Below are 15,012 nucleotides of genomic sequence, written 5' to 3' on the forward strand. Positions count from 1 at the left end.
AAAAACATTAAAAAGATTTGGGTAGGAATTTTTAAGTCTTTTTTTCCAGTTTTCTCCCCTTTCATTTTAATTTATTTTTTTCCTTATTATTTCTCACAGAATAAGACCACAGCTTGCCAAAGAGAAGATTGAAGGATGCCATATTTGTACATCTGTCACACCAGGAGAACCTCAGGTCTTCCTAGGGAAAGATAAAGCTTTTACTTTTGATTATGTGTTTGACATTGACTCTCAGCAAGAGCAGATCTATACTCAATGTATAGAAAAACTAATTGAAGGTTGTTTTGAAGGATACAATGCTACAGTTTTTGCTTATGGACAGGTAAGTGCGAAATTATTTTCATAGAAGCTATAACTTCTCAGAAGTGTCAATTCAGCTGCACTTTTGGTTTTGTTTTTTTAAGTTACATTATTACACTAAGCCTCCATTTTTCTTTGTTCTGTTCTTTTATTCAGACTGGAGCTGGAAAAACATATACGATGGGAACGGGATTCGATGTTAATATCATGGAGGAAGAACAGGGTATTATTTCTCGTGCTGTTAAGCACCTTTTCAAGAGTATTGAAGAAAAAAAACATACTGCAATTAAAAACGAGCTTCCTCCTCCAGATTTTAAAGTGAATGCCCAGTTCTTAGAGGTAATAGTCTAATTGTATTAGTTTCCTTTACATTTTATCCTTTAGACCATAGCTCTTATGATTTAATACTCCCACTTTCTAGTATAGCATTTGGCACTTAGTGCTCAATAAATAACATTTAAGTAAATTGATAGGTAGTAGTAATAGGCAGTAGTAGCAGTAGATAATAAGCAATAAATATTCTTGTTAGGATTAAGAATTATAAACATTTGACCAGGGTCCACACAATAAAACAATATTGTTTATTTCAGACTCTATCTTATAATTACTGTTATAATGTAGGTAGGCTCACAAAGCTCTGGGAACTCAACGACTAAGAAGGAGGGAAGGTGTGTGGAATAATAGAATTGAGGCTGTAGTACTGACTGGGCTGCAAAAGCTAGTATTCCTGCTAATATGTCCAAAGGTTGGGGCAGATTTCGATTAATTTAGGGCAGTCTAGTGTGGTGGGAGGGACATGGCTGAGAGAGGACATCTAGGATCTGAGCACTATTGTAGTTAGGGGGATGGCAACATTATAATTGTAGGTGCTCAGTCCAAAGAGGGTTCTAGTGTAGTTCTAGTCTAGATAACCTGAGCTAATCATTTTGATCATTAATGAAATTGTTCACCATTATATAGCACAAAATAGAAAACATGATTCAAAATAACATCAGTTATCTTCCTGCTGGTTTTAATGGATACCCCAATTTAGTAAAAACTAAGAATAATGTAACTATGTATTTATGCCAAAAGAAAGGTAATTAATGGTGGAAAACAAAAAGACGTAGTATTCTTGTGTCTTCCTTTCACCCTCCAAAATGTTGTTAGGCATTGTGACTTTAAGCATATCGATAGAAAAATAGGTGTATGCATCCTCTTCTAAGGTGGTGGTTCAATCTTCTTAGCCACTGTTGATACAGCAACACTAATATTGCTGAGCTTGGAAAAATACTAAGTATTAATTTTTAGATACATTAAAAAATGTGGTAGGGTAACAGGAAATATTTTTAGCTAACATAGTAAAAATTGTTAAAAATTTCCCTAAGCTTAGGATTTGTCTGCATTTGGTATTTCCAAGTTTACTTATATTTATAAATATTTGTTTTTTCTTTTGCAAATGATTAATAGATCATTTTAGCTAGTTTTCAACTCATTAGTCATGACTAAGTCATTTGCTATTCTTACTCTTGTAAGTAATAATGTAATTTTTTATTTGTATTGTTTTTATTTTATTTATTTATTTGTAGTACTTTTATGTGTCATTTTGGAGAAATGTTATGAAGATATTTTAAGATATGTTTGAAAGATAATATTATACACTATGTATTAATAGTCATGAGGCAATTTCTGCTGAAATTAAGCTTATAATATTTCTTTTTTATAGCTATATAATGAAGAGGTCCTTGACTTATTTGATACCACTCGTGATATTGATGCAAAAAGTAAAAAATCAAATATAAGAATTCATGAAGATTCAACTGGAGGAATTTATACTGTGGGAGTCACAACACGTACTGTGAATACAGAATCAGAGGTGACATTTATGTTTAAGTTAAAAGAGAGCATATTTAGTTTAATATCAGCTTTAGTGCTAGTTTGCCTAAGATCAGGATATGAAATTTGTATCCTTATATGGAATATGGAGTTAAAATCTTATCTTCTTTCCCCATTTTTTTTATATCAGAATTTTATTATATAAAATGTCAGAGTTATGGTAAAGTCAGTACATTTATCATAGCATCAAAAGAATCTAAGTTGATGGATGTATAATTTCTTTCATAGATAGAGAGTTAGCTCATTGCAGGTGAAGGATAAGACCCCAATTTTTTTGTACCTTTTGTTGTTGTATAGGTAGGACTATATCATGGTTCCTAAAGGGAAACTATTAAGAAAAGTTACAGAAAAATATTTCAGGAGAAGATACAGAAGGGCCTAAAAAATTCAAGTTGTTACTCAGTTTGTTCCAAAGCGTTCTTCTGTAACAGTTTTGGAATGGAAGCTGCAAATGTCAGCAAATGACAAACAATGGAATCTCAGTGTTTTCTCCTATTAAAAAAATAATACACTATTATACTGAGAAGTTCGGCTCAAAAAGAGCCTGTAACTGAAATAATATGAAAATCTACATCTTTTATAGCCCCTCATATGATAGGTTTGGGACAGTAGCTCCAATTTCTGATTGTATGGTATTGTGTTTAAAGATTGTTCTAATAAAATCTCTCTTTCCCTTTTCCAGATGATGCAGTGTTTGAAGCTGGGGGCTCTATCCCGGACCACTGCCAGTACCCAGATGAATGTTCAGAGCTCTCGTTCTCATGCCATATTTACCATTCACTTGTGTCAGACCAGGATGTGTCCCCAGATAGATACTGTGAGCTTTTGGTTCTAATTTCGTAAACTTGCAGCCTTCAGTTTCCAAAATCAGCATAAATCCTAGGAGAGTACATTTGAACTAAATTTAGTTTGGCTAATCGGCTAATTGTTCCTATTTCTAATGAGATGTCTCTGATCCTATTTAAAGTGAAGTTGGCCAACCATGTAAGATTTTGAAATAAAAAATCAGTATGTGTCTACAGCAACCATAAAGGAAGCTGTGTCTTTATGGTGATGGATGTGGTCATTAGAGACCCTTTCCTTTTAAGGATTGTGCCTTATAGCTTTTTCTTCATCATCATAAGCAAAGCCTCAGTTCATATCAGCTGGCTTCTGATTTTCAAGTTCCTTTCTACCTTTGTCCAGGCTTCTAATTGCCAGTAGATTTTTTAAATTTATGTTTATCTGGCTATTTGCCTATTTTTGAACATTATATGTATTAGACATATATTTACTTATATTTAACTTATTTAATATGTAATATGTTTAATGAGGGCAAGGTGGGGTTGGAGGATTAGTGTCACATTAATAAAATATTTTTTATTATTTTCCTCAATTGCAGGAAAATGTGACTGACAATAAGGTGATTTCTGAATCATCACAGATGAACGAATTTGAAACCTTGACTGCAAAGTTCCATTTTGTTGATCTGGCAGGATCAGAAAGACTGAAGCGTACAGGAGCTACGGGCGAGAGGGCAAAAGAAGGCATTTCCATCAACTGTGGGCTTGTAAGACTAAGACTACAGCTTTGTGCTGAGAATATGTCAGAGCTTCTCTATTGTCCTCTCTCCTTTTGTAATGTACATAATACCCAAGTGGAAATCCTTCATTCACTGAGCTGAGAAATGAAAGTTACAGTAAACTTACAAACTTAGGAATAATGTACTGAATTTTGATCTCAGATCATAAGCTTTTTTTTTTCTTCAAAACGTTGCTAATTTTCATGTGTGAAAATTTGGTTGGATTAAATTTTATGCTACATATGCAGAAAATAATATATATAGTAAAAATGATTTTTAAAACTCTTCCCACCTTTAGGGGTGCCTGGATGGGTCAGTCGGTTGAGTGTCCAACTTCGGCTTAGGTCATGATCTCACATTTGATGGGTTCAAGCCCCATGTCAGGCTCTGTGCTGACAACTTAATTGTCAAAATTAATATTTTAATACTCAGTATTAAAGTTTTTGCTAACATTTATGAGAATCACTTTATTTTGGGAATTATAATCAATTTTAGAGTGATGAATGTTTTAAAATATGAACTTTCTTAGATTCTATAGGAATTAATTTTAATACCATGCCACCTAGTGGTGTTTTTGATTTCAAAGCACTATGTGTTTGCTAGCATAATGCTTTTATTCTATGGAAGAAAGGTTGTAAGGGTAAATTTTTGGATAATAAATCTTTTCCTATTGACTTCATTATAAAATTGGACATTTGTTCCTGCATAAAAGTAATGGCATCCCTAAATTTCTGTGATGTAGACAGCGTCGGGGTCTGTGTTTCCTGCTTTGTTTCTTTCTCTCCCTTCCTAGAGCTGGGGTACTCCAGTCAAATGGTCCTATTTTGCCATTGTCAAATAAAATTTGCTCCTACTGATCACAACCCTTTGGTGTGGAAATCAACAACCAAGGCTGAGTAAAGAGAGCCAGACCCCTCAACTCCAACAGCCAGCTTCATGCTTCCACCATATGGTTAAATGTGTGAAAGGGAGTCACCTGGATCCTGGACTTTGCCTATTGATCTGAATTTCTTAGGAGAAAAACATGGTGAAATTGCCTTTTGTGCTCTCATGTAAAGGCAAAAGCCATTGAGCTCTTTTCCTGTTTAGGCCACTGAAGCATGTTCAGATACATCCAGTAGAGTTTCAATGTGGCCAGTGGTTAAAACTGAAGCTTCTCTGGAAAAGGGTGTCTAATACTCCGTGTGATGCTGATGTTGGTCTCTGTAGGACTCACTGGTCCTACAAAGGCATGGTTATATTTGTTTGCTCACTGAAGGCCAATGTGACCAAGGTGGAGGATAGTGCTTATGCTGTAGGTGCTAGTTTAGTGCAGTATGTAAAACAGTAGGAGGGACTAGGCAGTTCAAGAATTTAAATCTACGTGCCTAACACGTAGATTCATTGTATCTCTTAAGACAACTACACTTGTGTTAGAAACACCTTGTTCTGAGAAATCATACTGATATTTTTATTATAGTTAAAGAAGATTTTGCTTTACCGTAAGAAAGCTATATTGCAATAAGAAAATTTCATGAATCTGTTAAACTAACTAAGCATTTTATTTCTTCATTGAGTTGAGAAGAATTTGAAACATGAATTGACAATTTTCTGGGGATACAACCTGATGCTTTCATAATTCTAGAGATGGTTATTTGTCCCCAATTTTATAGCATTTCTATTTTTAAAGAAAATCACTGAGTAGAAGGTTAAGTACTTGTGAGTGATAGGTATATTATAGTGCTAAATTTGGAGTGGTATCAGCTTTTAGTAGTTAATATAGAAACTGTGAAGTATACTTCATATTTCAAAATATAAATGTGAAACAAAATCAAACACGGATGTTCTCCATTCTGTCTCCACATTATTCTCTATAAGCTTTTTTATTTAAAGGTGTTATAGTTACTAAACTTTTATCACTTTCCTCTCTCTGTTTTAGTTGGCACTTGGCAATGTTATAAGTGCACTGGGGGATAAGAGCAAGAGGGCCACCCATGTCCCCTACAGAGACTCGAAGCTGACAAGGCTGCTGCAGGACTCCCTCGGGGGCAATAGGTATGCATAAGTGATCATCCTCCAGATTCCTGGATTTCAATTACTCATAAGCTTAAAGTAAATTTAAAGTGATTTATGAGAATTGTCTTTATTATAAAGCAAATTAATAGAATGAGGAACTAATAATTTGTAAGTACCTAAAATGTATGAGTCCTTTTGTATGTGGTTATTTTATAGGCTCCTTAATAACATTCCCTGAGGTAGTGCTATTGTTCCTATTTTGCAGAAAAGGAAATTGAAATCCAGAGAAGTTAAGTAATTTATTCAAAGTCACTTAGCTTACAAACCTAATAAAATTTCGTTGAAAAGAAAGTAGTGTCTTTTAAGTACTTAAAGAGTAAATAAATATTGATACTTTTTACAAAGTCTTCTAAAATTTGGTATTTCTTTACATGTGGAAAAACTTTTTTAATGATAGTTGAATGAAATACAGGATGTTTGCTGTTTATTAATTTTGCCGATATCATGGATAGTCCTCTTTTTTCATACTTTGCGTCATTCTGATACGTTTCATCAGCTAAACTCATTCTTTTGATAATTCATTCCTTTTTATAAACATGTTTGCTTTACAAGTGGATGCATTTTTGGTGTTCAAATTTAATCATAGTGTAATTCAACAAGTGACCGACAACCACAGTGAAGCTTCAATGTTTTCAATGGCCTGACACATTTATTGGAAAGATCATTAGATGCTGTAAAATAACCTGGTTATCAGACTTGCAAACTTCCTTTTTTAACAACTGTTATTCAAAGAAATTTGATGATGTGAAATCTTAGATTTAGGAGTAAAGTTTTGTTTTATAGACTTCAACAGTATTATTTTTTATGTCTTCCCTTTATATAGTGTTTGCATTGTCTCATCAGTCTCCAAGCATATTCTGTGTATGGGTACAATATTGCTTCCGTTGTTTCATTTTTTGTTTCCTCTATATTCTTAGGCTGACCTTCAGTATCATTCTGAGCCTTATTATAATAATATACCAGTTTTTGTTTCCTTAAGCCAAGTAGAAGTTTTTCAAATTTGCTATATTGTAGTTTTTTCTTACATTTATTTCTTAACTATAAAACAAAGCAGAGATGATAAATGCCCTCACCTGATAATTTTCAGTACTTTCAAGTACTTCAGTACTTCAGTTTGCTTGCCCTGTAAGCAGTCTAAGATAATTGCACTGTGGTTCTTAGATTCTCCTAGAGTTTCATATTGGCTGCAGCTAAATACAGATTGGCTACAGTCTCCAATATCCCCCACCCCTTTCTGTATTGAGTGCTAACTCTTCAGCAGAAAAGACCCCTTCTAACTTCATTCTTAGTGGGCCTCAATTCCTGCTTAAAATTTTGAGGTTGAACTTCTAGTAAAAGCATTTATTTTCTATAAGGCTTAGTGAACAGAATACCTTTGTTTTGTAAGGTCTTGTTAAAAATATTTATTATTTATTTATTTTGAGAGAGAGAGTGCATGCAGAAGCAGGGAAGGGGCAGAGAGAGAGGGAGAGAGAGAATTCCAAGCAGGCTCTGCACTGTCAGCCCAGAGCCCGATGTGGGGCTGATCCCATAAACAGTGAAATCATGACCTGAGCAGAAATCAAGAGTTGGATACTCAATCAACTGAACCACCCAGGCATCCCTGTACAAATTACTTGTAAAGAAAAATTAGATCAAAGGTATTTTGAGAATAAGCTGCATCTATTTATTTTATAATTTAGTGACTTTTATGTTTTTTTAACCAAAGCTGGCTTTCATAAGTATATAATGTTAATATAACATTGCCACAAGTTTATAGGAAAAATTTTGAAAAATACAGAAAAATATAAAGCGCAAATAAAAAATTATATTTCTCTTACCTACAAGCAACTACTGTTAACAGTGAGGTATTTCCTCTCTAGTATATGATATAATATATGATATAACATAAAATAATATATAGGATATAAAAAATAATCTATTTAAGTGATATGGTTTCCTTTAAAACAGAGTTATGGTTTCATATAAACTTTAAAAATAAATAGGTTAATGTTTTCTTTGAATTTTTCATAAATGCAACCATTCTTGAAATTTGTGTTTTGGGTATTTTATTTAATATGATCTTTTCCTTCTATAATAGATCTTAGACCCTCTCAGTACTGGCTTCCACCATGCTTCTTAAGCATTTGATCCTAGTGCTTCTTAAAATATTTGTGAAGGAGAAATTCTTCTATACCACTCCTTAATTTGTGGTGGGTTAGCACAGTGCATGATTATACTCAGCTTGCCCATTTATGACTTACCATGTAAGTTTAAAGACACTTGAACATTCAATATATGGTCATTGATTACAGCAAGTTCAAATGTTGTGAAATCTAAAATGTCTACTTTCAATTTCTTTATGTATTGTGAACATGTAACAAGTGATTTTCACATTGGCACTGAACTGGAGACTGCACTTTGAGTAGTCCTATTCTCTAATCAGTGTCTGCAACTGTCACTCTCACTTGACTACCTTATTTTCTTGACCAAAAGAAAGAGTTAGAGATGCATGAATTGTTTTGACTTTTTGACCCCCAATAAGTAAATATTATGTAAACGTGACACACACCACAATTATCAATGACTTACTAGGTTCCAAATATTGTGTTACACAATGTATACTGATGAACAAAACTTGATGACCCTTCTCTAGCAGTTTAGGGTCTAAGAATTGGGGTCTATCAAATTTAAATAAAATAATAATAATAAAATCAACAAAAAAGAGATACACAAAGGATGTGAAGAAAAGAGAGGGTAGGCAAACTGAGGATTGAATTCTTGGACTAGATGATACTGGGTTCAATCTTGAATAATAGTAAGAGTAAATAAAGATGAGCAAGCATTGATAAAGGGAAAGAGATGGGTGGAATGAAGCCCCTTTTAAGAGGGTTACAGTGAGTGCTGTGTTGAGATTACTAGGGGAAGGTGGGAGTGGAAGCAGACTAGGAAGATACGGTTTAGAATTGATAGGCATGCATCTCCTACCTGGGTAGGTAAAGCAGCTCCTTAACTGCAGTTCCTGTACATTTCCCAGTTAAGTGTTGATTACAGTCATCATGTCTGTTTCATTGACAGACATAATAGCTGGGGCATACCAAACATTTCACCATCCTATTATTTAGTCAGCAAAGTAATTCATCATGACCATAAAGTATACTTTTCAATTTTTTTTTCTGTGTAATCTAGCTGAAAACTCAAGGAACTTTTTACTACTCAGTCACCAATGAGATTTTATATATAAAACATGTGGATATACTAAATACTCTTCTTGTTCAGATGATAGGATTTCATGTAAATTTCTTCACTAACATAAAAATCAGTATACAAGGGATTAAATAAAAAGAATAAAAATGGAGGCATCCCAGTTAAGCATCCAAGTCTTGATTTTGCCTCGGGTCATGATCTCATGGTTCATAAATTCGAGCCCCACATAGGGCTCTGTGCTGACAATGTGGAGCCTGCTTGGGATTCATTCTCTCTCTCTCTCTCTCTCTCTCTCTCTCTCTCTCTCTCCCTCTCTCCCTCCCTCCCTCTCTTTCTTTCTGCTCCTTCTCCACTTGTGCTCTCTCTCCTCCTCTCTCTTTCAAAATAAATAAATAACCATTACAAAACCACTACAAGTAAAAAAAAGAATAAAAATATAAAATCCTGAAATATGAAGTAGGTAATGAAAGAAATGATATTTGAATGTAACTTGTCATATTATGGGTAGATTGACTTTTAGAACTATTTCTTTGTATTGCTTCAGAATTGTAAAGAGGTACAAAATATGTGCACTGTACTTTCTCTAAGTATTTTGGGTAAAACAATGATAATATAACCTAATTTTTCCCAATTTTACCTAAGAAAAAATCTTTTTCCTTAAAATAGTCTTAAAGCACGGGAACTTTTAAATTTGCTTTCATTTCTAAGGTAGTAGTATTAATTTTTTGATATCCAGAAGAGAAGATACTAATTCAAATGGCAGATATTAAAAAATGTTTATTTCAGCATTTAATTTTTATCTGTAAACCTAATTATTCTTTTTAACTTTCAGCCAAACAATCATGATAGCCTGTGTTAGCCCTTCAGACAGAGATTTTATGGAAACTTTAAATACCCTGAAATATGCCAATCGGGCTAGAAATATCAAGAACAAGGTGATGGTCAATCAGGACAGAGCTAGTCAGCAAATCAATGCACTTCGTAGTGAGATCACACGCCTTCAGATGGAACTCATGGAGTACAAAACAGTGAGTGAATGGGGTTGACTTTGCATTTTGTGGCACATCTTGCAAATGCAGTGATGTCTTTTTGTGATGGCTTATACATATATGTCTCTGGAGTCCCTTGTCTGTCAACATAGTGACTTCCTTCCTTTTGGAGATCAAATTTTCTAGTTTTCCTTGTGAGTGACCTTTATTATCATTCAGCGTATCAACTTGACCAACCTCTTGTTTCAAAAGGCTTCTTATTCCATCACTTTCTATAGTGACAAATGCACCACAGAGGGATGTAGTAGAGGGGAAAAGAGCTCTTTTGCCTGGAGGCTGCTAAAACAAAAGGGCTCTTGGTTGTAAAAGTGTAGTATCCTTAAACAAAACTCTCGTATATGTAAGGCCCCTCAGCAAACAGGAAAATGTCTTCCTTTTCTAGGGTAAAAGAATAATTGACGAGGAAGGTGTGGAAAGCATCAATGACATGTTTCATGAGAATGCTATGCTGCAAACTGAAAATAATAACCTGCGTGTAAGAATTAAAGCCATGCAAGAGACAGTTGATGCATTGAGGGCCAGAATCACGCAGCTTGTTAGTGATCAGGCCAATCAGGTTCTTGCCAGAGCAGGTATGTGTATAAGATGGGATGAATGAGGGATTAACTCTTGGAGGGCAGGGAATATTCTTTGTGGTCATTAATTACTTGGAATATTTAAAGTAGAAATATCAATCTGTGTGTATATAGTCTGTGATTTATAAATAATACAAATACAAATTGTTTCTTGAAGAAACAAAATGTGCCCTTTGCCTTAATAATATTATTTTATTGTCTGCTTATGTCATTAAGAGTAGGAAATCTGCTGTATGAATTGTATTTTAAAGCATTATTGTTTTGTTTCCATAACTATTTTTTCTCCTATTCTGTTTTGTTGAAGTCTTACTTTAAAGAAAACTCTAAAGTTCATATTTTATCTTGCAGGTGAAGGGAATGAGGAGATTAGTAATATGATTCACAGTTATATCAAAGAAATTGAAGATCTCAGGTGCAGTTCATATTCTTTAATACGTAATATACATGTTTGGGTTTTGCAGTGTAGTGATATTGCTGTGTGTTAAGCATATTGTTTAGTAACTGTTCACAGTGATATTTCAGCCCTTTGATGAGGTTAACTTTAGGGGAATAGGTACTTACCTTTTGGAATGTCACATTCCGAACTACTTTTCTCCTTTCTCTTCCCATATTATCTTTGTATATTATCCTCTTCTCATTGAGAGCCTGTCCAACCTGACATACAGGACAGGCATAGTTCTTATCTGTGAGGTTACCTTTGGTGGTTCCCTCTCTATGCCTCTTTCCCTGCCGTTTGGGAATGGCCAACATATATCAGTCACTTCTAATTTTTTAAATCACTTGTCACTCCTGTTCTTTTCTCTTTCCAGCTGTTCTTTATGTGTGACTCATTGAATCCTGACCAATTTTCCTGCCTCTCTGATACATACAGAGGTTCCTCTAACACTCAGTTCATACAACATAGTACAAATGCTCACTGTATGTGAGGCACCATGCCATGGACTGACACTAACTGTGACATAAACAAGGAGTTCACAGTCTAGGTGGGGTGACATACATAAATAGTAAATGGAATTACAGAAATTAGTCAAAAGAACACCCATGCCTGGTGTGGGAATGTGGAAAAGACCACTGAACTCAGACTGGGGTAATACATGTCAGAAAGCAGGTCAGGGACACAATTGATTTCTATAATATTTTTGGGTTCCATGGTCTGCTGTGATGGCTGAGCTACTTTCTCTTGAAGTAGAACTACAGGTCCATGGGGAGCATCTAAGGCGCTCAGACCTCATTTCTGCTGCCCACTTGCAGAAAATAACCAAGTGACCGAGTGGATATCATCTTTCTCAGCCACCCAAAGCTGCCCCGTCTTGTATTTGTGTGCTCTTTCTCTCTTTTGAGCTGCTTTAGAGATTCTCAGACAGAGACAAGTACTGTTTGCATTGTTTCTGCCTACACAAAGCATGCTGGATCCCTTAAATGTTTTAAAAGAAGTGAAATTAGGGGTTCCTGTGTGATTCAGGTGGCTGAGCATCTGACTCCTGATTTCAGCTTAGGTCATGATTCTGGGGTTGTAGGATTGAGCCCCAAGTCAGGCTCTGCACTGAGCATGGAGCCTGCTTAAGATTCTCTCTCTCTCTCTCTCTCTCTCTCTCTCTCTCTCTCTCTCTCTATCTCTCTATCTCACCCCCTTTGACCCTGTCCCCTGCTTGTGGTCTCTCTCAAAAAAAAAAAAAAAAGTGAAAACAAATAAGATATCTGATGTGGTTGTAAAGTTACTCAAATAACTGTTACTATTATTTGGTGTATATGTACCTTTAGGCTTTATCTTTTTGGTGGAGACTTTGAGGGCATTGGGTCCTGAGTCTAGTCAGTAGCCAATCTGGACATATTGTTTCAGTCCTGTGTAGGCAGTGCTCTTTCTTGCCTATTTCCCAAAACTTATTCTCTGATCTCACTCTGTAGACCCCGTCTTTACCATTCCTGAGATGTAACTGACATCTCTGTCTTTGAATTCTCGAAGATTCTCTTCCTCCTCCCAGGTTGCTTCTCTTTATCTCTTTCAGTTCTTTGGCACTGGTCAACTATTAAGGCTAATTCTAAGCTCTGGTTCTTGTCTTCTGTTTCTTTTCCTCCTCCTTCTCCTCTTTCTTCTTTTTTTTGAAAGTTTTGGTTTTTTTGAGAGGGAGAGAGAGAATCTCAAGCAGACTCCATGATGCCAGCACAGAGCCTGATGAGGGGCTCAAACCCACTAAGCTGTGAGATCATGACCTAAGCTGAATTCAAGAGTCAGACACTTAATCAACTGAGCCACCTAGGCACTCCTGTTTCTTCTCTTCTAAGGACATATCTAAGCTTGATTTCATTATAAGACAAATGGCTTGACTAGTGTCATTATTTCCTACAAAACAGAATCATTTCTACTCCATCTAGTAGCTAAACGCAACCTCTAATGTCTTCCTTTTTGAGACTGTTCTTTAAGCCACTTAGAAAACAGAGATGATTCTTAGACTCTGAGTTCAGTGATTGAATCTTTCTTGGTGTAAATTATTAGTTTGTTGTGTTTATCCAAAATTTCTTTGATGGCTCTTTAATTAGGTATATCCTACTCTAGAGGGTAGTCTTCTAGAATTGCAAGACTGTATTTACAAGATAAAAATAATGTATGTGTGGAATAAGCATAAATGAGTTTTGAATTTAAATCAGATTACCTGGATTGATATTTAAGCTTCTCTTTATTAATAAGTGTGTGATTTGGGACAAGTTACTTAATGTCTCTGATGTTAGTTTGTTCATCTGTAAGAATGAGGTAATATTTGCTGTCTCAAGGAGTTATTATAGGTCTCAAATGAAAGAACAGGATTTCACAGTCTAACATGGTATTATTTAGGTCCAAGTTCTCATATTGTGTTTTTCTACTAAACCCAACTCCAATCCATATTTCCATCGAAACCTTTTCTTCAGAAGGCAGTTATTCACAGCTCCTTTAACATAATGAACATTTATGTTGATGCTTTGCACTTGGGAATGTTTATATTTTAAATTTTATTCTAACTATAAAAGAGTACTAATTAGCTTTTAATAAATTTACATGTCCCATTAGTTCTTGTGAAATAATAATGGGTACTAATTAATTCTTAGTTTTGGGAGGTTTATAATTTTTTGTAGAAATTTTTGAAAGGATAAGAAAGAAAGTATAAAAAAATCTAGTCATTTGTATTGGTACCATTACTAGATTTGATGTTAACATTTTAATGTATCTTCAATATTTTTTCAATGCTTTCTTTAGCAAAATTGACATCAGGGTATATATATTCCTTTACTGTCTTTTCTTTGAAATGTGACAAGATATTATGAGCATTTTTAAATGCTGTTAACTACTTTTATAACATGATTTTTTCATGATTCCATGTGGTACTATTTTGTCACTGTAATTGATTTATTTAAGTAACCCCTACTGTTAGATAATTATATCATTTCAACTTTTTAATAAGAATAGTTATTATTTATTAAATACATTATCAGTCTGATGAGTTTTAAATTTAGTATATCACTGATCCTCATAACAGTCATAGGAAAATGTATTGTTTTCATTCCCATTTTACTAAGAAAAGAGAAAAGACTTTTAAAGACTAGTAGCCCACAGTCAAGTGAGTGACAGAGCTGAGATGCAAGGCCTCAATCTGCTCCTTCCTGAGGAGGTCTGTGTACTTCCCCTCATGACTGACTGCTTGGTCTGCTAGTAAATGAAACGCAGACAGCAGGGTGGGTTGGTGAGTGGGAAGAGAAAGAGAAGAAAAGAAAGAGTTGTTATCAAAAAGCCCCCAAAAGAACTTCTACTAATGTGTCTTGGGCTCTCTGTGGAGTTGATCCCTAAAGATTTCAGCTTTTATCAGTACCAGCATTGAAGAAGCATTGAATATACACCTAAATGCAAACCTAAATTATTACAAAAAAGAATTTGTCCTCTTACTATAAGAGTGAACCAGTATAAGATAGGGCATTGTTGATAGCTAATTTATTATATTTTCAATTATTCTACAATTTATTATTATATACCTGGGATATATTAAAAATACAGAAAATAAAAATTTTGACTTGAGGTTTTATAGTTAAGCTGACAACTTATAGTTAGGTTATGCTCTTGATTAAAAACATGACACCATCATATTCAGAATTTTCTTTAAAATAACTTTGAAATCACTTAATTGGAACGTTGTACACAGATACTTAACCATTTTCAAATATTGTATTGTTATTCTGCTCACATATGATACCAGACATAATAACAAAACAATTTCATTAAAGAATGTAGAGGACACTGATTTGAAGTACATATTCACTGACTTATGTACACTCTGTTTATAGCTGAATTCAGCAGTGTCATGAATAATTTTGGTAGACAGTGAAAAAGCACAGAGCTGATGATGTCTTCCTGAGCTTATCATTGCAAATTAACCTAGCATGTTTC

At 34.5% G+C, this 15,012-nt stretch overlaps 1 protein-coding gene across 1 annotated transcript in view; it reads left to right on the top strand.

The window, feature by feature from the left end:
• The window catches only part of KIF21A (kinesin family member 21A), a 92,401-nt gene that overhangs the window by 21,534 nt on the left and 55,855 nt on the right, over positions 1-15,012 (top strand). The window contains exons 3-11 of the mRNA XM_029955514.1: positions 100-322; positions 457-639; positions 2,006-2,155; positions 2,858-2,992; positions 3,557-3,724; positions 5,655-5,770; positions 9,810-10,005; positions 10,409-10,598; positions 10,950-11,013. Of these exons, the coding sequence (XP_029811374.1) occupies positions 100-322; positions 457-639; positions 2,006-2,155; positions 2,858-2,992; positions 3,557-3,724; positions 5,655-5,770; positions 9,810-10,005; positions 10,409-10,598; positions 10,950-11,013 (1,425 nt within the window). The remainder of the gene's footprint in view (positions 1-99; positions 323-456; positions 640-2,005; positions 2,156-2,857; positions 2,993-3,556; positions 3,725-5,654; positions 5,771-9,809; positions 10,006-10,408; positions 10,599-10,949; positions 11,014-15,012) is intronic.

The sequence above is a fragment of the Suricata suricatta genome, chromosome 10, assembly GCF_006229205.1.
Source record: "Suricata suricatta isolate VVHF042 chromosome 10, meerkat_22Aug2017_6uvM2_HiC, whole genome shotgun sequence".
Classification (NCBI taxonomy): domain Eukaryota; kingdom Metazoa; phylum Chordata; class Mammalia; order Carnivora; family Herpestidae; genus Suricata; species Suricata suricatta.